The 25050-nt window shown below is 37.4% G+C and overlaps 4 protein-coding genes and 1 pseudogene across 4 annotated transcripts; 1 reads left to right on the top strand and 4 right to left on the bottom strand.

Moving 5' to 3' along the window:
- Positions 1–604: 604 nt before the first annotated feature.
- LOC119991979 (protein NPGR2-like) lies at positions 605–6772 on the bottom strand. Its single transcript, XM_038838547.1, has 6 exons — positions 6420–6772; positions 5610–5893; positions 4547–4799; positions 2225–3441; positions 1491–1644; positions 605–1221 (listed from the first exon to the last, which is right to left on the bottom strand). The coding sequence occupies exons 2-6, from the start codon at positions 5868–5870 to the stop codon at positions 902–904; spliced, it is 2205 nt and encodes a 734-aa protein (XP_038694475.1). The 5' UTR covers positions 5871–5893; positions 6420–6772; the 3' UTR covers positions 605–901.
- A 3572-nt stretch (positions 6773–10344) lies between these two features.
- Positions 10345–11333, top strand: LOC119990641. The gene has a single exon (XM_038836650.1). The coding sequence runs from the start codon at positions 10674–10676 to the stop codon at positions 11133–11135; it is 462 nt and encodes a 153-aa protein (XP_038692578.1). The 5' UTR covers positions 10345–10673; the 3' UTR covers positions 11136–11333.
- A 102-nt stretch (positions 11334–11435) lies between these two features.
- LOC119990640 lies at positions 11436–16354 on the bottom strand (annotated as a pseudogene).
- Positions 16355–17170: 816 nt separating this feature from the next.
- LOC119991411 (CRIB domain-containing protein RIC6-like) lies at positions 17171–18490 on the bottom strand. Its single transcript, XM_038837768.1, has 3 exons — positions 18395–18490; positions 18150–18261; positions 17171–17805 (listed from the first exon to the last, which is right to left on the bottom strand). The coding sequence occupies exons 1-3, from the start codon at positions 18473–18475 to the stop codon at positions 17315–17317; spliced, it is 684 nt and encodes a 227-aa protein (XP_038693696.1). The 5' UTR covers positions 18476–18490; the 3' UTR covers positions 17171–17314.
- Positions 18491–22720: 4230 nt separating this feature from the next.
- LOC119992234 (serine/threonine-protein kinase 24-like) lies at positions 22721–24809 on the bottom strand. Its single transcript, XM_038838918.1, has one exon. It carries the CDS (start codon positions 24764–24766, stop codon positions 22871–22873), a length of 1896 nt encoding a protein of 631 aa, XP_038694846.1. The 5' UTR covers positions 24767–24809; the 3' UTR covers positions 22721–22870.
- Positions 24810–25050: the final 241 nt, after the last annotated feature.

Here is a 25050-nt window from a genome sequence, read left to right as displayed (position 1 = left end):
CAAGCCGCATGTACAAAAATTTCTCACTCGACTACATGTTTACCCTTTGAATATCCGATATAAGACCTATACACAGACCGACAAACTGCATGCACACAAATTTCTCACCCTACTACATGATTAAGTTGTGTCAAATCTCAGTGTGTCGTCACAAATGTGTTGCTCCCATTAGGAATTGAATTCAATACCTTCTGTGAACCCTCGAACGGTGATGTTGAGAGGGAGCCAGTCACACTGTGACGTACGGATATTATTAGATGAGAAGCAATAATTATAGGATAAATAATTTGTCATTAATTGGCATGCAAAAATTGGATTGGAATTTTGAATCATTTGATGGTAGTAGGAATTGTAACGATAAGTAATCAAATAAGGACATGTGCATTCCTCGTGACTTATCCTTTAATGAGACTTTTTTACTGAGATGGAAGGTGCCAAACTCCCCATGCACCATAATCACTCTTAATTAATTAATTAATTAATTCCTGCATGTCTTCCTCTAAATGATTCAACTTAAAAAAAAAAAACCTTGGTTTTGGGCTCTGTAACTTTCAAGGCCCATAAGTGACTTCGACCCATTCAACAAGGAAAAAAATGTCGAATCTTCGGCCCATTGATCCATGCAAATATTCTTATTATATATACAGAAATTCAGCAAGACGTGCAAATCTTCAAAGAGCCCAACAGCCAACTCTGTTTCAACAACAAATGCGACTGGATAATCAGCTTAAAATGTTGGAAGTAATTCCAGACCAAACCATTTAAACAGACGAAAGAGCGACCATGTTTCCAGGAGGGTTTTGTACACAAAACTTTTGATCTTTTCATTGCTACTCCATCTCACCAGTACAAATGACAAATTTGAATGTTTACGCATGGTAGTCGATTTGGGTTTACTCTGTCATCTGAAATGTTCAACTGGGGCCGACTCCTCGAGAATGCTCGCAGCATCAAAACAATCGGCTGCTTCTAACAACGACGTTGGGGTACCCTCGTCTTTGTATAGCAGACCAAGATTATACCAAGTAGAGTGGTTCATTCTGTCAAGCCGCAAAGCACTCATGAGAAAGCTCCTGGCGATAGCATTTGATCGGTTACCAAGCTTTCTGAGAACCACAGCTGTGGATATCAAGCTGGGGACGTGGTCTGGATCGATATCCAGAGCACTTCGATAGGAGCTTAAGGCATCTTTGTACTGACCCTTTGCTTCATGCATCGAACCTGAGATAATTAATGAATTTGAAAATCACATTTTGAAATTCAATTCAGGCATCACAATGGAAAAGTAATGTAACCACGAACAAGCGAATTTAGGAATGGGTGTTATGAGAACATACAGTATATCCTACACACAAAAGGATATTTAATGACCTTGGACCTTTGGGAGAGCTAAAATAGAATGTAAGTGCAAAAGCAATTCAATCGAAACAGAAAACCATATTGACTAGCGATTTATATCCAGAAATTGGTCAGATGATATGAAAGCTTACCAGTTGCATGACATCTAGAAGCAGAATAAGAACTGATACGATTAGACTTAGAAAGACAACCCTCAGCATCATGCCACTGCGACAAGCTTATGTAGACATAAGCTAGATCATGCCAAATTTCCAATTCCAAATTTCTAGCACTGTTGGTGCTCTCCTGTCATCATAAAGTGAAACTTGGTAAAAGTTATTTATTAAAAAAATTACTCGAACAAGTAAATGTAAAAGGAAATACGAAAGCCGATTTTATCTTTCTTTCCTTTTATTTTTAAATACATTAAATAGACTATAGAGATTAAGAATTTTCCCCACCTTCTAAGATAAATATATCACCTCCATAATTTTGTTTCAATTTTTTTTTTCTCATTCTTACCCCCAATATCAGCATCCTTGAGGCATTATTTATCTTATGCGGGAGCGAGTCCTCATCTGAAATATACTTCTATGGTCAAAGGCACTGCACAAAGCTCTCGCCACCACTGTATGGTTTGAAGGTTAGCGGAGAGCAGATGTATGCAACCTTACCCCTGCATTCATCTTAAACATACTCCTAAGGGAAAAGAATAGGTTCCAGCTTTCGAAGCTTTTTGACTAACAACAGGAAAAGGGTTGAATGCACACATTTCAGGGGACATCCAAAAAAATTCAGTTTAAAATATTCTAACTGGTGAATCAATTATAATGCACATTAATGATCAATGTTGAAGCTCATAAAGCATAAAATTTTAGTAAAAGACCTGACGATGCTTCTTCCCATAACCAAAGCTTTTACTCTGAACTTGTAGATCAGCAAGAAGTTGAGTATACGTCTTGATGGCACTTTCTAAATGACCCTGTGCAATTTGAAGTTTAGCTTTCGTTCGCAACAACCCTCCTTGCTCCCATTTTCCCGTATGATCCAAAGCAGCATCTAAAATAGTTTCTGCATCTACAAATCGTTTCTGTGCTGATACTATTCGAGCTAATAGTAGCCAACCTTTAACATTAGAACCAGCTTCTACTTTTACCAAGCACTTTGCATAATACAGTGCAGCAGCCAACTTCCTCTGCTCTGCATTTTCAACACTGAGATGATAAAGAATATTGGGGTCCCTCCTTTTCATCAATTTCTCTGCAAATTCCAAGGCCTGAAGTGCCTCGCATTGCCTTGTGACCGCCTCAGAATCAGAAATAGCTGATTTAGAATGAGCTGAAAGTGAAACACCCAATAAATAATGAGCAGTACTTTCCAATTGGTCACATCCACCAGTCAAGCTTTCAAGGGCTCCGCGGGCATAATCTATGCCTTCTTCTGCATGATTAGGAATTTCCCCACATATCTTTGATGCCATTAATAAAGCTTTGACATTATTTGGATTCTCTCTGTTCCTAAAAAATTTCCTAAGTAGATTCAAAGCAACCAAACCATCATTAGCACCATAATAACATAGCGCTAGAAGGAGATATCTTTCTCTCTCATCGAAAATCTCAGGAACCAACCCTTCAACTTGAATGGCTAAAGCTCTTAAATCCCCTGACACTGAGAGAGCAAAAGAAAGGTGATCCAAGATTGACTGATCCCACTCAATTCTTTTGAGAGAAAGCTTTCTAAGTAGAATCATTAGTAGGAGTATAGCTTCTTCTATATTATTCCTAGGTACAAAGGAACTGTCCATTTGGGAGCGGAGGCTTGGTGGGCTTGCGTCACCCCCATGGTAGAGGAGAAAAATGGCAAATTCCTTTTGAATCTTTGCAGTGGTTACTCCGTCAAGGTTCCAATTATGGAGAAGGGCCCTTCGATATGAAATGATGGCTTCCCTTGGAGCATGAGCAAGTTTCCATAGTTCCGGAAGCAGCTCAACAGCCTTGCTTAGGGTCTCCCGCAGTTTATAGTCAACACCAAAGTGTTCAGGCAAGCCTTCCGGTAATGAAGATTCAACTATGTCCAGAATAACTTTGCAAGATTGAGCAGCTTCTGCGAGAATGATTAAAAATATATTAGATATTTAATGAGAATTTAGTCCTTGTTTATAGCTCATTATTCTTATTCTGTTTTATTTTTCTCCTCCTTATTAGAAAAACATATATGAGGTTGAGCAAGAGAGGATAAAAAGGAAATAATAAGTATCAAAGACGAACCAAGAAAATATCAAACAGAACTACAATCATGGGGCCATTGACATGACTTCAATTAATCTGGATAACATAAACGCTCCATAACACGATATAATATATACACTAACATGCTGATTGAGAAAGGGAAAGTCACCAATTATCTTAATAAAGTGGGTTTTTGAAAGTACATTCTAGTCTAACAAAAATTTAACGTAAATATCAACTCTCTTGTTTCAAACAGCAAAAGAAGAATCGTGCTACAATAGAACCAGGGCGTGACACCAAGTACAATTCTAGAAGCTTATCTAGAAGATATTAACAAAGCACATAAAATATCAAGACTTGATTTCTGAATTTATTTCTCTTTTAAGAACGTAAAACCCGTAGAGGGTGGTTGGGCGCATGCAAACCAACAATGCAGAATAACCTCGAATATTAACAGTCATGCGCAAACCACTAGTATAATTTTACATCCAAGATACACCATGTAGGATTCGAACCAAAGGCCTCCAAGTTTACGGCTGATACCATTCCAATTCCTCTGGGCTACCCTATTCAGATTACCAACATTTGACTTCTGATGTTAACCAAATAATTTCCTACCATAATATAAATTATAGCTATTCATTGTCAAGGGAAAGCGATACCCTTAAAGGGCATTCCAGTTTTCGTCACTGTGCTATATGACGATAAAGATCTTTCTTGCCTTCTTGCATAACACCGTAAAACCATGAGATACAAACTAAAAAACATAAATGAGTCTTTGCAACAATATTCAAGGGACGTAAATGCACAAAGATCTGTACTCTAACCAAACACCTAGCATTGTTTCCTTTATTAGAATAAAAAACCATGATTAATGACCAGGCATGGCCTAAACAGTGTGTAATTGGAAGAGCAACGAGCCAACAACCTAGAGCTTATAACACAAAAAGGACATCTGTGAATTAGCACATAGAAAACACCTTTAAACCTCCCAAGCCCCTGCAATGATTTTGCTTTGAGAAAGATTGCTTCCAAAAGCAAACTGACAGCGTGGATGGACATTGGTGGCATAGCATGATTTTGTGAGCGTCTCCTATGACCTTCTACTCTCCTGGATAGTGTAAGTTTTATCTTGGGAGTTATTGCTGCAATATCTATTCCTTCAAAAACTTGCAGAGAAGCCTCAAAATTTCCCTTTTGATACTCAATTCTACCTAACAATGCTCTTGCTTCCTGCAAATTTCATACACATTAGTCATACAAAATAATATCATCGAAATTCTCCATAAAACAAATCTAAAGTATTTAATCTCTCATTTTTTTGAGGGGCTTCAAATAAAGAAACATAAACTAACTCGTACAATCAACAAATCAGGATGATAAATAGCAGCATAAAGAATTTCTAAGTCATATTAAATTTAGGATAGCTCAGATGCAACATCAATTGTTCTGTAACAAGATGAGTCGTGCATAGTGTAGTGAATATGTCCACACATTCCAATCATTGAGGTGCATGCAAAATCCAAAAGCATGAATGGAACTCTAACTACTTGAGAAGCATGGTGAGTCACAGGCAGCTCATCACCATTCTTGACTTGTCCACACCATTGGCACCCAAAGTTTGTGTTTGATAGCATTTCAATGCAAAAAGTACAATAATTTGAGAAACTCCATACGTGCAAACACAATACTGAAGAGAAGAAGCAACTTTGTTGACAAAACAAATTGACTATACTGGGCTTATAACTTGTTACATGACTCTAATACCTAAGATGAAACTAAGGCAAGTGTAGGCTTCTCCTTAGATTCTGATAAGTCCTAACCGAAAAGCTCTCATACAGACATTCACAAAATATCAGAATTCAATTTCAAGAACTCCTCTTAGGCTCCATTATAAAACTAAACAATACAGGGCAAGATGTTAAGAGAAGAATAGACAGAACCAAGAAAAAAACAATTTTCCAGAATATAAGCAAACTTCAGAGCTAAATTTGAAGTTTGATTTCCATGAAAAGGAAAAAATTAAAGCTTGATGAAACAAACCTCATAGTTCAGGGAACCACGCTCACGTAGAGATATTTCAGCTTCTTCTATATTGGTGGCATCTAGCTTCTGGTCTGCCTCTCCGGGTTTGGAGGATAACCCACTCACTGCATAATCCTTGGTCGCAAGAGATTCAGAGGAAGAAATCATTTCATCATCTGCCCTTAATTGCTCTCCTGAGCATAGGCACTTCATTATCTTTCTCAAATCCCCCCCGATCCCACCTCTTCTTTGCCCTCTTATTCGAACTTTACTCTTCATACTGCTTTGCCAACCTCAAAAATCTACACACCCAAAAATCAACAACGGCAATAGCAAACAATCACAATAATTTATAACTTCTACTTAAAAGTTAAAACATCAATGCTGCAATGTTCACAACTACCAAACTCATCAAATGATGTTATGTTGAACCTTTAGAATACATTATAAGAGGAAACTAGACAGACAGAAAAGATTTTTAAAAAAATTCAAGCAATAGAACAGGAAAAATTACAACACTCAACCAAAATGAAAGATAAAGATCAAACTTTTTATAATAATTTAACCCCAAAATCCGAGTTCATCGCACAAAATCCCCAAAAATAACTCGATCAAAACCAAAACCCATCAATACTGCAAACAAAACTACTTCAATTCTACTAAAACCATCCAATTTCAACCCCAACAACCCAGCCTGTAAGAAACCCTCCAACGCAAAACCCAAATGTCTGCAAATTAGGGGGGGGGGGGAACCCTCAATTGAAATTAAAAACCAATGCAACCCAACTCACGACTATGAAACATTATATATAAATCAGAAAGAGTCACCTTTGGTTTTTCCAAAAAGAAAAGCAGAGACATAAAGGCCAATAGACATCGCAAGCAGAACCCATCTCTCCGAAATTCCCTAAAATCAAAGACCGTTCTTTGAATCGTCTTTCGCTAAATCAATTAAAGCATCCAAAGTAGAGTCATCAAGAATATTTCCTTCCTTTCACTTTTCCTTTTCTTGGAATTTCTTTTCACCTCTTTGTCCCTCTTGTTTAATAAAAAATATATATATACATATTTGCACGCACTCCACTCCTCCGATTCTGGGTTTTACTGGTGAGTAATGACGGGTTGGAGTGTGGATTTGGATCGTGCAGTAGAAGATTCAGGTTTTTTTTGAAGAAAATTAGTAATTTGCGGCAGGAGGAGATATGGAAGTTCCCGTATCCGGGTCCCACCACCGTGGGCTTTCTTTTATTTCATCTTTTTACATTCATCGTCGTCGCTAATAAGCTGCCACGTGTTTTGTGTTCGCGACTTTTTTTTTTAAATAAAAGGTTGTATGTTTGATTATATTAAATTACCCGATAAATTATGAAATTGAGACCCATAAATATTCGTGTCACCATAAAGATGGAGTACAATTAAAAATACTATAAGAACAAGAAAAAATTGAAAAAAACACAATCATAAAAGACTACCATCGTCGGACACTATTGGACAACACCGTATTACACCAAGACATCACCGGACGACTGTCGAATGATTTTGTACTTCATCGGGTAACAAAGTCTAAACAAAAAAATCAACACTCAAATTATAACTTGGATTTACAAGAAGGATTTTGATTTTCCCTTCAACAAGAGAGGTCAATCTTCATCGTATATGAAAATCTCATCACAAGAAAATCTAACATATGTTGTCAAAGCACACCAAAAATGCCGATGATCGAAAAACCTGGACGAATGGAGGAGATCTATAGTCAGAGAAGAAAAACCCTACAAAATCCTTATTCAACACAAAAAAAAATTAAAAAAACTTAAAACATATCTAGATTGAGAAATGGCAGATCAAAGCCACAGGAGGAGGAAAAGTGGGGAGGAGGAAGAAAATAATCGGATTTCTCATGTTAATTCATGCCAATTCTTTCATGTTGTTTGTTGAAAATACACAAAAAATAAATATTTCTTTTCCTGTTGTTTATTAAAGTTTTAGTTTAATTATACATTAAATTTTTTTTTGCTATATATGTATTTTTTTTGAGAAAATTTTTGCTATATTTTGAAATGTATGCAATTAAGTAATAACATTGTATAATATTCATACGTCTCTCTCTTTATTTTCTCGGCATTTTTTTTTTTAGTACAAGTACAAACACAATATACGACACACCACCAGATCAAGCCCATGAAAAGAAAGTACAGGTGTCAACAGGCCCCATGCAGAAGGCACAAATCAAGCCCACGCAAGGGCAGACGAAGCCCACACACCTCCTTGTAAATATTCGGAGGAGGTGAAACTAGAACCCATGACCTCAGTCAGGGACATGCAAAGTCATTGCCACTCAACCAATGGCTCATTTGAATTTTCCTCGGCATTTTTTGGAAGACCAAAATGTAAACTGATTATGTAGTCTGCTATTGTAAATATTTTTTAAAAATTCTCAAAAATAATAAATGATGTATATCAATGATTTTGAATCAATACTATATTTTTTTGTTGAATTAACTAAATAAAATGCTTGAAAAACCTGAGTGATTCTAAGTTGTTGGATACGAAGTGTGTAACATGTTATTTTTTAAAAAAAGATTTAATAATTGAATACATGATCGAACGGTCAAAATTTTAAACATTTTTTATTTATTATTTTTTTTTGAAAATTTTACAATAGAAAGGAGCGCAACATATTGTACAATAATTATGCTATTGAAATTAGCACGTTTAAAATGCGAAGGCCTACTCTGGTTTGATACTTTACCATTAGATGCCAAATTATACAAATGGAGGAGAATAACAAACACAAAGGAAAATAAAGTGCCTAAAATTTGAGCAAAAGAGGCTTAAACATTCTTAAAAGCATTAACCATAATAAAAGTATCCTAATCATATGACATTAGCGTGTCATCGATTACTTCGTACTATCTGAGAAGAGCTTTGCAATTCTCAAAGCGTACAGTTATCATTAAATGGGTTGAAATATATGTCATATCACACCACACTTTTATATTTTTTTACTAGATTTATTATACACCATTGGATGAGAATTAGATTTGGGAAAATTCGGGAGTTCCCTCATCCGACTACTTCACATATTCATAATAGATATTTACATCTTTAGCCTTCCCAAGCGATTTAGATTAATTTGCATTAGCGTGAAAATTCTTATGATACCCTAAATTGTTCGATGTATTTTAGGTGTTGTCATAAAATTGTCCAACAATCATAAAAAATAAAAAATAAAAAAAAATTGCTCCCGTTGCCACCAATGACTAGTAGTGGTGATAAACAAATGGTACACATTTAAGTTGTGCTGTTGTTGCAGTTATTAATGTAATAGTGATCGACTCTTTGTTAGGTCCAAACGCTCCTTGAGAGATTTGTTGGGAATTACACTAAATATATATATATATGTATATATATATTATTATTCACATACGAATGTCCCGTAACTTTATATATTATAGATGTCCATTTTTTGTTTGAAACAGTGGGCCTCAAGGAAAGTTCATTTTTCAATGCATACAAAAATATGAACGTTCGCACCTAAAAATGTTACGAACATCTGTATTATTGTGTGCTCTGAAAAAGTGCATTTCAATGGGTCACTATTTCGAGCCTATGTACTACGAACAAAAAAAGTGGGCGTCCGTTTAAATATAGCAATGCTCTATATGGATATATAACAACTCTAATTTAAAGTAGCTCTACTCTATATTGCCTCATTTTGTGAATTTTCATACATGATTAATATATGTTATACTATGTAATTGTGCAATAAATATAAATCTTCAAAAAAATCTATTAGGGTAGACCAAAGCCACCATAATTGTGTATTTATTTGCACTCAATTCAAACATGTGTTTCTCATCTTCTGTATAATCAGAATTCACATGCACCCAAATCAAACAAAAAATAAAATATATAATTCATCTAGTGTAGATGATGTTGAGAATTTGATTCACTAACGAATTTTGGACCAAATAATGAATTTTTCTCTATCTGCTAACCCATAAAGCCCCAATCCACTTAACTTTTACTCAATTGCGTTACGCGTCTCTCCGCCTCTCGACTCTTAACTCTCCTTAAAGACATCAAACTTGCAAAGTGAGTAGCAATGGTGATGGACAATAGGTGAGTTATGAGTTTGTGACAAGCGATGCTGTGACGACAGCTGGTGCATTCGTATTCGATTGGATCTAGTACTACTCGTATGATAATTGATAGTGATAGTGAACTTTTCAACTTTGAATTATGTCAAAACAACACCTCTCAACAATTTTTTTTTAATGTGAATAGTGCTAAATTTTCTTTTGAGGAGGCGTTACCCTAGACTCCCGACAAATTCTTTGCCCCCTTTGCCTACAATCCTACCTCCGCCCCTGCGTGTCCCCCTTAAAATTGGCCTAGAAGAGTTAGTTCTAATGTTGTTTGTGTTTAGGTTTAAATTTTCATTGGAAAAACACTCATAAGACAAAGAAAATACAAAATTAGGTAGAGTTTATTAGCTTTAGCCACAATCTTATCTGTTTTTATTAAACTAGTATTTGGTAAGTAATTCATTTGGCCTCCCTCACATTCTTGACATGGAAAGCCTTTTGGCCCTTTCTCTCCCCAATTAAATAAGGCAATAAGGGTTAACCTAAAGAAGGCTGCACAAGGCTATTTCCGTCAATTCATGTAAATGGTATGTTGTGTAATATTGGTGTAAAAGTAGGGGTAATTGTTTAAGACGGTCTCTATAAATATTGATTCCTCCCCAAACAATTTCACACTCAATTTATTTCACGTATCGCTTTCTTCTCTCTCTTACTCTGAGACTCTGCCTCTCTCTCTCCCTGTGTCTCTCACTATATGTATATCTGTGTATATATCTCCCCTTCTTCAGTAACACAAAATCCTGGCCGTCCATTAAAAAATCCAGATTCCGGCAACTGTTCCTCTGATCGTCCGTTTTGTCTCTGCGGGAGCCAAAAATTTTTTTAAACCTTTTTGGTTTTACCTTCTTTTTTTAAAACCTTCTATTTTACTTTTTTACCCCTTTTGGTCCAGATTTTTTTTTTGAGTGGTGACGTGGCATTCACCAAAACGACAATGAACACCAAGACCATGCGCCTGCCTCCCCGTCGCTTTCTGACGCCAACTAAGCGCAAAGAGCGAGACGGTTTTAATAACTTCCTTAATAAACCGTCAATTACAATACCGCTACCTAGAAGAATCCCGTCCAAATTACCCAACCCGACCACAGCTGGCGAAAAGCCGACGCTCGAGCAGGCTAAATCCAATCAGCTCCTCGCTGGATACCTGGCCCATGAGTTCCTCTCCAAGGGCACGCTATTCGGTCAACCTTTCGATCCAGCGGCGGCTCGAGCCGAGATTGTGGCTAAGAAGGATAAGGTGATAAGTTCCCAGAGAGCGGAGCCGGAGCCGGAGCCGGAGCCGAGGAAGGACAAGTGTGAGAGGTACGTGGAGATATCTGGTTTGTTGAAAAGAGAAGGGGCCCACATACAAGGTATAGTCAATCCAACTCAGCTCGCTTGTTTCCTACAGATGTGATTGTGAATGAAACGCAGCAGCAGCTACGAAAGGTTGATCCTCCCAACACCGTGGAGCCCCGAATCCTCCTCGGACTCCACAAACTCTTATCAATTTAGATCGAGCTATCGATGGGGTAGTGACCAAAAATGCTAACAATCCTAATGTTTTTTTGTCTATCTCAAATACTGAATGAAGAGACATGAATCATGTGGATTATCTCAGTATTTAAGATAGTTGATATATAAAAAACAATGAAATTTGTAAGACTGCTCGATTGTGACTGCTCATGGTGAACAAAGAGAAACATCAGTACCGCTGTCCTTTTTTTTTAATTGCAGATTTTGTGTGCATGAGACATGCATGCAAGTAGATCCAATCTTTTGTAGGACATGAATTGTGGATTATTCGCTTTGGGATACCTCTAGATAGTAATTTGAGTAGTTACTTTTCCACCTCCCACAAGGTTATGGATTCAAGTGAGAGAGGTGGGAAACTTACTTGAAATAAAACCATGAAAGAATGGTAGGAATACTCGTAGAGGTACTCTTTCAAGAAGGCAGTGAGAGGGGGCTGGAGCGGCTGGCATCTCATGAAGATGAACCAAAACCACATTCAGTAACGAGAAAATGGAGCTGCCGTTGCAAATGCAGGACCTGTTACAAACATGAAAATACTTGATGTAATGTACAAAACATCTCGGAATAAAAAATCTCACTCAATACTAAAAAGACATTTTAGATAACACGGAAAACAAAAAATCACTTGAAAACGGAAAATGAAAAAAAGAAGACGACGTTTGCCGGAAATAGAAAACAAAAAATGAAAAACCGATATAGATAATGAAAAAACAGAAAACAAACGAAAAGGAATTTCTATCCCCTACCCTGAACCATCTTTTCAGAAACTCTTCTGAAGTTTAATCAGACATCCCCTGCTACGATAACCATTTTTACATTTCCAAACCTTGTAGTATACTATGAAGTGTCTGGTTCCAATCCTATTTGGAACTGGACACTACAAATTTAATATTTGTTGCATTGAGCACTAGCTCATTTGAATTGGATAATATAAATTGCCAGGAATCAAATAAATTTCTAACAGCTATGGCATGAATCATCGCAGTTTCTAGATACGAAAGTTGTAAACAAAAACAAAATGAACAAAACTTTGAGACTATGGTGACCGAGATTTCTGTAACTCCCCCAATCATCAGAGCGAAATGATTTAGAGACTACCTTCAAGAAAAGTTTCAACTTGAAAAAATGGAGAAATAACTGCTGTTGAATATAGAATAATATAATAATCATAAGAACAATATAAGACTGCCAGGAGGGAGGAGGGGCTGCAAGGAAACTTTACCTCCTCTTGAAGCAAAGAGGGGAGATTGTCAGTTGATATGAGATGAGTCAGTTCTGTTCGTAGCTGCTCCTCTTTAACACCAGACCATATGTCTTGAGGAAGGGCCAGTAAAAGTACTGTCAGAACATCAGCAGTATATGGATGCATGCCTCTGCAACTACCTTGATCAAATTCACACAAACCACTGGGCTCTGAGTGGGATGAAGGGACAAGGATGTCAACTGCTTTTTCATTGCCAGCGGCGACAATACTGCTTGACACCAAAGTAACAGGCTTTTCACCATCAACAGTTAAGAATTTCACATCTGTTTGCTTACAGCATGACATGGAGTTCCCAGTCAAAAGTTCTGCTCCTTGGCAACAAACATCTGCAGCGATTTCAGGTAATGTGTATCCTTTGACATCTTTACAAATAGAACTTTCAGAAGCCAGCCATCTCATCACATATTTGAACAGTACAGTCTCTCTCACTTGTTTCAGTACCTCTTCCTGAAAACCCAACTTAAAACTTCAAATCATCTATCTATCATTTTGTTTTTCGTCAGTAAAAATGAAAGAAAAAGAATGGAAAGCCTGTCTAACAATCACACAAAAAAAGTACAACCAACCATCTTCAGGAGAACGAGGGAATCAATGTTTCCAAAATTACTTCACAGGAAACACGATAGAAAATATGATAACTAAACAACTAATTATCTTTATGAAAAAAAACTCTTCTCAAAAGATTTTTATTATAAAATTTAATGAAAGAGTGCACTTAAAGTGGAAGCTCTGCCTGGTGGCCCCTAATACTTATATGAAGGAAGGTAAAAAAGCAAGGCACCAAAGACAAATGAACAGATGAAATCTCCAGAAAAACCTTGATAGCAAGTCTTCTTTTCTCCTCTTCACTTATGGTCATATCCCCATTTTCTTGTCTGCGAACTTCAGCAATCCACTTGATGAAATATCTCAGATCAGCAGGTGGTGATTTAAATACAATTGAGAGTACATCCTCGATATCTTTTACATCATCCAACTTCAAAAGAAGGGGAACATCTTCTGATAAGTATTTCGCAACATTGGTCCAACTCTCGTGTCTGCAACTCTGCCAACAACAGAAGGTAACACTTAGTCTCAGCTATAGCCTACAAGCCTAAATCCTCTTTAGAAAAATAAAAATTAACTAGCGGTAGGATAAGAACAAAGAAAAAATGAAAGCATGTCAAGACACAAAGCCATGCATAATAGCAAATGAAAGACAAGCAATCCTGACCCTTTGATCAAGGATGACCAGGAACTGACACTGCTAATTCTGTAGCAAAACCATCTGTCTTTTCCATTTTACTCTAATTTATCGCTACCATTCTAGGCTTCTTTCCCAGGTTCATGTAAATAGACAAGGCAGACAAATCAGATATGATATAAAAATCACTCAATCTCTCTCATTCAAGCTCTCAATTGCCCTTCTGATTAGCTAGCATACTCATGCACCAAACTAAGATTAAGTCCACAAGACCAACCTTCAACTTATTTTATGGGAGCATAGATGCAGTCTTATTAAAAACCACATTTGTCAAGTCTTCGACAATGTTGTTATACTCCATTTACAAGAAGGGGAAAAAACTGAAATATTTTTTGTAAGGTGACACAATAACATAGTTAGTCCAGATAGATCTGCTCAGAAGAACGTTACCATGGTATAAAGGATGGATGGTAATCTTTGATGCCTTGAATAATCATGAACCTGAAAAAAAAGGTGGAACACAGCTGCATAAGGTTTATAGAATAACACATAGTATATGCATTTCAAGAACTCAAAACTGGCAAGTTATCAAAAGCTATTAACGTGACTCAAAAAAAATCTGGATGCAGTTCTGTTTATCCAGATTCAAAATGCCGTTCCAGGTGCAATATTGAGAATGAAGATAACAAAAAATATGTATACTTCACCAATCGACTCTTTTCAAGTTGTTCATAGATGGTTGTGTTTAGTGCAAGTGTGCAACAAGATATTCTATGTGATGATTGATGCATCCATGAAGGTTATCATGAACATTAGCTCAAGGGAGAGAAACAAACGCAGAGATTAAAAAGGACTGAGTGAAAACGCAGAGAATGGGCTTTAAGTCAAGAAATGAGCCTTCAGGTGGATATTTGTATGCACTATGAGGATAAAAGCTTGATGCGTTTATTGAACTTAAAAAATGATTCGCATACCCCCTGTGTTGTCTTGTTGCTTCATCAATTGTATCCATGGCCTCCCAAAGAAGTGTAAGAGGGACCCAGTGAGGTGGATATTTAAATCGGGCAACATCCAAAATGAGAACCATATCGCTTCCAGCATGATAGCCCCCAATAGGGGAAAAGTGTCCAGTTCCAGTCTGTAATCAGGCAGAGATGTAAATTTCAGTTTTCTTGAAATAAACACCTGTTAATGAAAATGTGAGACTGGCAACATCGTCCCCAGGAATTTCAGAAAAGGAAGTGAAGAATATCAAGACAAAAGCAAATTCAAGAATACTTCTGATACTTAGTTTATTTTTATTTCAATCAACAGGGTGGGGTTCCAATTCATATGCTTACAAGATATTGATCAATCTTGTTATTTCCCCCCACAGAAAAAGAAATTTAAAAGAATTCAAAATCTCCATCAATAAGATCCTAACCAACAGAACTTGAGTTCTTAAGAATTGTTCATCAAACCCCTAGGTGTCAATGATTTTGTAATATAATGAAGAAGCAGTCTGATAGAAACGAGATTAGAAGGAAGAAGTAGAGTTGGAGACAGAGAGAGAGAGAGGAATTGAGATGAATTCATTAAAGCTTCTTACAAAGAAAAGAAGGAAACCCTTAGTTCAAGAAAATAATATAAAAATACATCAACGGTAATAATAAAGGAACAAAACGAAGTCGTTCCATTTAACAATAGAAATGCAACCTAAATATATATGGCACATATCTCTAACAGATTTAATGATGAAAAAGAAATACAGGCAATTCAATAAAAACAACAAACAAGAAAGAAAATGGTGCCAAAGAAATCAGAAATCCAAAAGGTAATAAACTTATAAGAGGATGAATCACCTGCTTAAAGACCCTTCTATCATACGACACAATCACGTGGCGATCCTCAGCAGAAGTACACGAAACAACATGCTTGCGGAACTCATCAAACGTGGTTTCATTGGTTCGAAACGTTTCAACTTTAGCTCCATTGCAATGAGCCAAACACGCAACTTTACCAAATGTGATGCCTTTGACTTTAATCACAGACAGAGGCTCGCAGCAATCAAGCATGGAATCGTCGAACCACCTCCACGGGCCTGCAATTAAAATTTCCTCAAATCCGGATAAAAACTCAGAAGGAAGTGATGAAATTGAGAGCTACCTTTCCATTTTCGCCCAGGATCGATCGAGAGGGCATTGAGTACCGTGGCGAGGGAGGCCAATCCGCAATAAGCAGGCTCCGATTGCATCTGATAGTAAGATATCAATTTGAAGAAACCTTCCATAGTTCCTTCCATAAGAGCTTCCGAGAACAGTTGCTGCAAATTCACAAGACGGATTTCATCCCTCACCGGGAGAGACACATAAACAGATATAAAGAGACATAGAGAATGATTAGGGCTCCGTGAATTGCATTACCTTGCCTTGAGAGGAAGCGAACTCGATTGCCGGAGGAGAAGGAAGGGTTCTCCTGTAGATCCCTGCCACGACCATCGTTTTTTTTTTCGTTCGTCCTCTGAAATGAGTGTAGTGGTTTATTGCGAAACTCTTGCCTTTTCACTTTTTAAAAAATCTTGACCGTTATTTTTGTGCTCTCCTAATTTTATCCAGAAAAAAATAAATATTGTTGACCAAAATTATTACTACGGAAAATTAGTTTGCCTGTGATTTTCAAAAGGCCCCATTGAACCTGATAAGAAATAATATGGATCAAGTTGTTGAAATCATACATGGGGCTAAACTCGAAGCGCACATATAGAAATTTCTCACTTAACGATAAGGTAAGTTAGGCCAAAGTCAACGTGGTTTTTTTATAACCGATAAAGATATTATACAAATTTACCGTTTAGATATATGAGATGACTCAAAACTCGAGCCATCAGACCCACGAGCACAAAAATTTCTCTCATAAGTAAGTTGGGCCAAAAATCCCATTGCATGGTTATAATGGAATTGGTTCCATTGAGAATCAAATTTTGTCAAACCTCCACATCAATTGGGAACCAAGTGAAGGGTCTGTATATAGAAACAAGTCTTCATTCCCTCTAATAGGCCTTTTAGGAAGAAGAATATAGGGCCCAGATTTATTACATGATATCGGAGCGTTTAGCTCAGTCTGATGTGGATCCCGTTCTTGTTTGCACATGTGCGTGGCGTGTGAAGCCCAAGTCTGACACACCACCCACACACGTGGGGGGTGTCAAACCTCCCACACCGACTAGGAATCAAGTGAAGGGCTTGTATATAAAAGCAAATCTTTCTTCCCTCTAATAGACCTTTTAGGCGGAAGAATATGGGGCCCAAATTTACTACAAACTTTGAGATCTTTCGAATCTATACGGTTTAGCCCCAGAATCACAAAAGTACTACTTCCAATAAAGTTTGAATTCAAAACTTTTCGAGTCAATTTAGATTAGTTCCAAAGAGATTCACCACTATGTTATGCTTAACTTGGGTAAATGTGATTAAAACAACATTGCTTGTAATGTACATTTTTTTTTCCAATTAACAGAACTCATAGTTAATAATATACAGTATTAATGAATTAAAAAAATAAAAATTCAGAGTTAGAACTAATTGAGGAAATAATGATAATTCTAGCTGAAAAAAAGACGCAACAAACTTTCCTCTCAAGAAATCCCCGTAAATCCTTGCTCCACTTCTTCAAGGGCACTCAAAGCCGAAGCGTGACAATGCTCACTGTTACTGTTTGTCTTCCCAACAGGATCTGACTCTGATCCATTATCCAATTCCGCAGCTTGGGCTTTTGATCTCGACGAACGGTTTGTTCTGCCATTGTCGGAGGACTCTTTTGAATTCTTCCTCCGCGTTTTCTTGGGCACGTCTGGTAAGGTTCTGGATGGCGAATCGATTCCTTGACCCGATTTTGTGGGGTCCAGTAAGTCCTTTGCAGAATTCTTCGAAGATCGCCTTGATTGCCGTGCTTTATCGGCCTTTGCTTTCGTTGGGGAATCGACGCCAGAAGCGGCGGCGGATGCAGTCTCCGTGGAGGAGCGACGTCTTGATGATTTAGGCAAATCGGGTATGTCACGTGCTGGAGAGTTTGGAGTAGCACGTGCACTTCTCCGGCTTGTATCTAACACATGACACACAACACGTCATTCACCATAAGCAATTTTTTTAAAACAACCGAGCAATAACTAATTTGGGTATATCACTGGGTTTAAGGTGGATGATGTTAATATCGGGAATTTGAACTAATTGTAAGTATTTCCTTAAGAGTTTTTTGGGTTCCGTGGCTTGCTCACTTTCGAGAGGGATTAAGAGCCATATTTATCTCGTATGGGTTTCAACCAAATCTTACTTGTTATTAGCATGGTGTAGGGTATTCTAGAGACTCGAGGTTTACGTCCACCAAACAATATGAGTGACATAATGGAGTGGGTGGTTCTCAATCAAATTTTTTTTAAAAAAAAAAACAGACAAGTTTGAATAAAATAATACCTTCATAGACCAATTTGACTGGTGTTTCTTCCTTAATCTCTCCTCCTCCTCCTCGATTCAAAGGTGTTGATGAAAATCCTGGTGATGATGGTGGTGGTTTAAACTCGTTCATCTGCAACAGAACATGACCACCATTGTTGATTAATTTATACATGAAAACTTCTGCATTTCTCTTAAAAATCCTTTTTTGAGAATCGATTTTTATAAGGCAAAAGAAGAAGAAGAAGAAGAGAAATTAATGTTACCCAGCCTGGGGAATTTACCGAAGGTCCATCCCCACCAATGTGTGCCACATGCTTTACATCTGTAGGAAACCCTATCTGCATTTCTTGTTCTTTTTGATCACCATCTGCAACACAAATTCATACCCGTTATATATCAATAGTACTGAAATTTGATAAAGATTCAAGTTTGAACAACAATACTAAAAAATAATGAAAATCTATGTTCGGTTAGGATGGCTCGTGACTCCGTTGGGTAGAACTTATAAATCGAGATAATAAACCAGCTTATAAATTGTGGAAAATGAACTGTCGGTTTTCGGTGAATCCTTCCCTTCCTAACTCTCACAAACCATTCTACCAAGCATCGCAATTGAACACATAAATCTTCAAATGTCATTTTATTGGAGAAGAAAAAAAAAAACAGAGGATAAGGAATTACATACCAAATATTTGAGAGATATATCTAAGGCCTTTTAAAAGGCCCTTCACCTTATTGTTTGCCATTTAACAGAACTAGATATTGGCTCTAAAATTGAAGCTCTTATTACATACAGCCTTTGATGGGTGTTTAGCTTCAAATCTGAAACAAAGACAATTCAGTTTTAGTGAATTTGAAGATTTCAAAAAGAAAAAGGTGATGAAAGAAATCTCACCTCTCAATTAAGGAAATCCATTATCCATGTAACATTAGAATTCAAAAAAAAAAACACAATAATTTACTAAGAACATGGGAATTGAGAAAAGGGAGTAACAAGAAAACAATTGTTGTTCAAAGGAAAAAAAAAAGTAATTGGATTCATTGATGAATTCAATGGAAACCCAATGATGGTTGCCAAGATTCCTCCCTCAATCAAAATCAGAAGCGTATTGAGATTTTAGGTGCATTATGTGAAAATAGTTAGGGAAGGAGTATCGTATATTTCAAGACCTAATTTTAGAAAGTTTTAACAAGTCCTGTTAATGATGTCCATCCATTGCTTTGTGTTGACTCCTTGTGGTGGTTATTTGAAGGGAAAAGTATGACCTAATGGTAAAGTCGTTTTCCTACGTGGTATGACATAATCATCATTCGAGACTTTATTTCAAAAATTTTGGGTCAGTTATATGAGTTTTTTAAGAAAATTAACGGGAATCCACTATGTGCATTTGTTTCTGCCATTCATTTCTCTTTAAGATTATATTTTTTTAACTTCTATTAAATTCATATTATTTTTATTTTCTTTTTAAAATCTTATTATTCATTTCATATTATCTCCTATACAAATTCTTTTGATTCTTCACATAGACGTGCCATTATTTTTTTTTGTACATGTTTATACTATTTTAAACAATTTTTTCAAAACTTATCTTAAGTGGTGCTACTCATACCTCAGATCAAATAATCTCATTTCTTATCTTATCTTCTTCTTTCATGTGGCCAGACATCTAATGAAGCATTCGCATATATGCTACCAACACTTAGAATTATGAGAGATAAAGCTATGCGTTATGCACATTTAACCTTAGTTGGATTACTTTTATTTTCAGCCTTTGATTCATAATACTCTGTACTAAAAAAAAGGAGAAATCCGACTTCTATAAGGAAATGGAAGGGAACCTACTAATTCTACAAGGAAAAGGAAGTTAATTTGGGGATTATAAATTCAAACACATCTGGGTATTTATCCATACCCCCAAAAACCCTAACCCTTTGATCCAAATCAATCGACATGGCCGATCTGACTTTCCTCCCACACTTTTGTAGTCTCTCTTCTCTTTTCTTCAGACCCAGGCAATCAAAATCAAAGAAAGCTAATGATTCATATGGGTTGTGGCATGAACTTCCTGCTGATATCATTCTCAAGATCATGCAGCGTTTGGATTTCATTGATCATATAGCTTTGTCAATGGTATGCAAGTCATGGAGATCTGTTGCTCGTTCTTTTCCTTATGATTCTCAGCTTCTGTTTCATCAACCTCCATGGTTATTGTTACCACATGAAAACAGTAATCATGAGCTGAGATTTTTTGACATGTCTAGTGGCAGAGAGTACAAATTCAATCTACCGAAACCCATGAAGGGAGGATGGTGCTGTGGATGTTCTAAAGGATGGATTGTTATTGCCAAAGGTTCTAAGTTCAATCCACGCCTTTTTCTCTTCAATCCGATCTCGGGTTTCTCCATCGAACTTCCTTCCATTAGAACCGTAGCACTCTATGATGACAATATACACGACATGTCAGAGGATGAAAGTTATGATTTCTCATTATTCATTATTATTGAGTTATCGTCTGCAGATTTATCAACTTGTATTGTTGCAGCATTGTATGGTGATCAATGCAATGATAATAGTGTAATTGCAGTTTGCAGACCAGACGACGATGACTGGTTCACCTTCCCAAAGGAAGGTGATTACTATGATGTCTTATTCTCCAATGGAGTGCTGTGTGTCCTGGATGGGAAAGTCGAGTTAGAGGAGACTTACACGTTAACATTATATGATGACGAAGAGCAGGAAGTGGAATTGATGTTCAAAATGATTCCGACCCCTAAGCCGGACCCTGATGGGGTGCTTGAGCTTGACCCTTTGACAGAAACATTTTGTGTTGTGAAAGATTTTGTATGGTCTTGGAATCTACTGCAGACCAATGATGGATTGTTGATTGTAGAAAGAATCAAAGATGAATTCGAAGGCGTATTTGAGATTGACGATGTGGAACTGGAGGATGAGGATTTAATTCCGAATATAGTGGATGAGGAGGATGAATTCCAAAGCGTTATGGATGATGAGGAGGAGGAGGATGAGTTCCAAAGCCTTATGGAGGAGGAAGAGGATGAGGATCCCAATATAGAGGAGGATGATTTCGTTCCCAATTTGGAAGAAGAGGATGAGGAGGAGGAGGATGAGTTCCAAAGCCTAATGGAGGAGGAAGAGGATGAGGATCCCAATATAGAGGAGGATGATTTCGTTCCCAATTTGGAAGAAGAGGATGAGGAGGAGGAGGAGGATGATTATGGTTATTATCGTTATCAACGAACGAGTGGGTTCAATGTGTACAAGTTGGATCGCTCTCATAGTGGTGAACTGTGTGCTACCAAATTAGATAGCTTGGGAGACCAAATGCTATTTGCAGCAGCTAACGGCATGCTGGCAAAGGAAATTAAGGGGTGGAGAGGGAACTGCATTTATTTTGACGATAATACTTATTGCAAGTCCCAGGGCTTTGAACCTCAAGTGTCTCGAGAGCGGGGCGTATTCTACCTCGATGATGGGACGATCAAGCGACCTTTTCCCAGTATCAAACGGCGCCATCTCACACGATTTTGCACCTCTTGGTTCACACCAATTCCATGGTAGCAGCACATTCACAACACAGTGGTATGTGAAGACATTAGCTTGTTCAGCATTTTAGTTGTTTTAGTTTGTCAAAATTCATAAAGAAGGGTCGCACCAGTTTGTGTTTTTTTTTTTTGTTTTTCAATCAGAGGGCATATGGATGCTGTTTTGAATTTAAGAAGAGTTGTTTCTGCAAAACTTTTGAGTCAACCAAAGCCACTCTTCACCCCAAATTTCCTCAAATCACATCTTCTCCATTGAAAACTTGCTGCTATTTCAATATCGCGGACAGGAAAGGTATATAATTCAGGACATTCTCATTGCAAGAGATGCACCATCTTCAAGTAGAAGCAAACTAGTGTCTATGACATTCTCATTTACAAAATGATTCAGGAACTTGTAAGTACAGTGCAGAACCTTCAATTGTTTTACTCATTCAGGAACTTGTAAGTTGAAAGCAGATCAATCACACCTGCAGCTGCCATTTTAATAATTTGTTTGACTGATGAGTATGAGCTGGGGGCAAAAGAATCTTTTTTTTTTCCCCTTAGCTTTGTCAAAAGTTGACTACTTTGAGTGTATGGCTTGCAGATAAGCTTAGTTAAAGTCTATATTGAAGTCATCAAAAATATAAAAGAAGATTTTGAGGGCAAACAGATTGGAATATGGTCTTTTTGATGCAGGTATTTTATGCCAAAGAGAAAAAGTTTTCAATTCTGAATGATGTTTTGTGGGTTTTGCTAGACCACAGACATACCAGAAAACAGCATGCTTTTACATATGTGAATTGGAGACAGTAAAAATCAGACTGTTGAACAGATTAGGTTAAATCTTTGCCAAAAAGCTGCATATCAGATTACTTTTTATTGCCAGGCTAATACTATCTTCAAGTTTCTAAATTGTGGGTGCATAACTAACAAACTGATCATTTACACACATAAGAGATTGATATCATTCTCATTTATTAAATGATTAATTACACTTGGAAGCCATATGAGGCAAAAATTTTTGTACATTCTTCAATCAAAATATGAATAACTGTATCAAGGACTATTTATCAGTCAAATTTCAAGAGATAATTACAATGAATTTATGCTCATCTTTGCAACAGTTAGCCAAGAATATATGTACCAGGAACAGAGACGTGACATTGATATGTGCATATATCATCTCATCTGTGTTATAATCCAGCTGCAATGGTGGGAGCTAATGTCCTGAATGTAAGGTCACCACCAGTAATGGGATTCAAGTGAGAAATCTTTCTTCTCTTGCTGGCAGGAAGTGTCATGTCATTCTTGGACAATGAACATGGCACCATCATTGATTCCTCCTTAGGAATAAAACTCCAATCATCCTCAAACATATAAGATGAACCAACTTCTTCCTCAGGATCTTCTTCTTCTACTTCGCAGCCATTCTCCACCACTTTTTGATTCTCGTTATGCAGTTCTTCTTCACAACCATTTTCGACCTCTTCTTCTTCCTCACTGCCAAATAGGGAATCTGAACATTCAGCCTGAAAGTCAAAGAATCTGCCATTCTCAATCTCTTCTTCTTCTTCTTCCTCACTACCAAAGAGCTCTTCTTCCTCAGGATCTTCTTCTTCTTCACAGTCATTCTCTGCCTCTTCTAATTCCTCAGGGTCTTCTTCTACTACACAACCAATCTTCGCCACTTTTTGATTCTTGTTATCCAATTCTTCTTCACAACCATTCTCAACCTCTTCTTCTTCCTCACTACCAAATAGGGAATCTGAACATTCAGCCTGAAAGTCAAAGAATCTGCCATTCTCAATCTCTTCTTCTTCTTCCTCACTACCAAAGAGCTCTTCTTCCTCAGGATTCTCTTCTTCTTCTTCTTCACAGCCATTCTCAGCCTCTTCTAATTCCTCAGGGTCTTCTTCTATTTCGCACCCAATCTCAGGCACTTTTTGATTCCCGCTATCCAGTTCTTCACAGCCATTCTGAATCTCTTCTTCTTCCTCACTACCAAATAGGGAATCTGAACATTCAGAGAATCTGCCATTCTCAGGCTCCTCTTCCTCACGATCCTCTTCTTGTTCTTCACAGCCATTCTCAGCCTCTTCTAATTCCTCAGGGTCTTCTTCTACTTCGCAGCCAATCTTGGCCACTTTTTGATTCTCGCTATCCAGTTCTTCTTCACAACCATTCTCAACCTCTTCTTCTTCTTCCTCACTGCCAAAGCCATTCTCATCAACATGTTTCTCTTCCTTCTTGTCTTCAATCAAGCCAGTCAAAAAAGTGTGTTCCAGCAACCTTGCAGCGGTGGGTCTGTACTTAGCTGTTCTTTCAAAACATACTATCAAGAAAGCTTTAGCCTCCCATGGCAACCCAAAATCAATACAAGGTCGTCTACCAGCAATTTTGTAGAAAATATCATCACTAGTCTCATTGGCATCATGTTGCCAAACAGAGTGTTCTGTTAGCATCTCATACACCACACACCCTACCGCCCAAATATCCGAACCACAATCCTGGACTCCATTAACAACACATTCTGGTGCTAGGTAGGAAGAAGTTCCTTTCACATGACTAAACTTCCTCTCCCTCCTCTTCGCCAACCCGAAATCAGCAATCTTTGCCACAAAATCATCTCCGGATGGCGCTAGGAGAACATTATCAGGTTTGATATCGCAGTGGACATACCCGGACTCATGAATATGAGCAAGCCCTAGCCGTAATTGCCTTGTGTAATTCTTTATTTGTTCAACAGGCAAACGACCCGATTTCTTGATGTGATCGGCGAGGGAACCACCGGAGACGTACTCCATCAACAAATTATATACGGTCTCGCCATTATCGGTGACAGTAAGTTCTCGACCGAAGCAGCTAATGATGTGTGGAAAACTCTGGAGATGGTTGAAAACTTCAAGCTCGTTCTCTAGTGTTGCAGAAAACAAAATCTCGGCAGATTTGACGGCGAACACAGGAGGAAGAAGGCGAGATGATGACGATGAAAGCTTGGGATGAGCGAAGAAGACAGAGCCGAAAGCACCTTTGCCGATGAGAGCACCTCGCTCCCACTCACAGTGAAAACGTCCGTCGTCAGACTCCATTGACAACAATAAGGAAACCTTTGTAGAATTAGAAACCTTACAAAAAAAAAAAACCTTTGTCCAATATATACAATCGGCTTTCCTTGTGAATCAAGGTATTTTGAAATACGAACCCTAGCTGCTTCTTTTTTTTTCGTCTTTTTATTATTTTACTTTAATATATTGACGTTTGATTATTATTTTTGTGAACTAGCGAATTAATTTGAAATCATTTTTGTGGAGCAAATTATTACGCTCCGTATATATGTCAGTATGGTTACAAAATATTGGCAGCTCCCAGACAA

Source organism: Tripterygium wilfordii, chromosome 22 (assembly GCF_013401445.1).
Source record: "Tripterygium wilfordii isolate XIE 37 chromosome 22, ASM1340144v1, whole genome shotgun sequence".
NCBI lineage: Eukaryota > Viridiplantae > Streptophyta > Magnoliopsida > Celastrales > Celastraceae > Tripterygium > Tripterygium wilfordii.
This window is presented reverse-complemented; position numbering and strand designations above follow the sequence as displayed.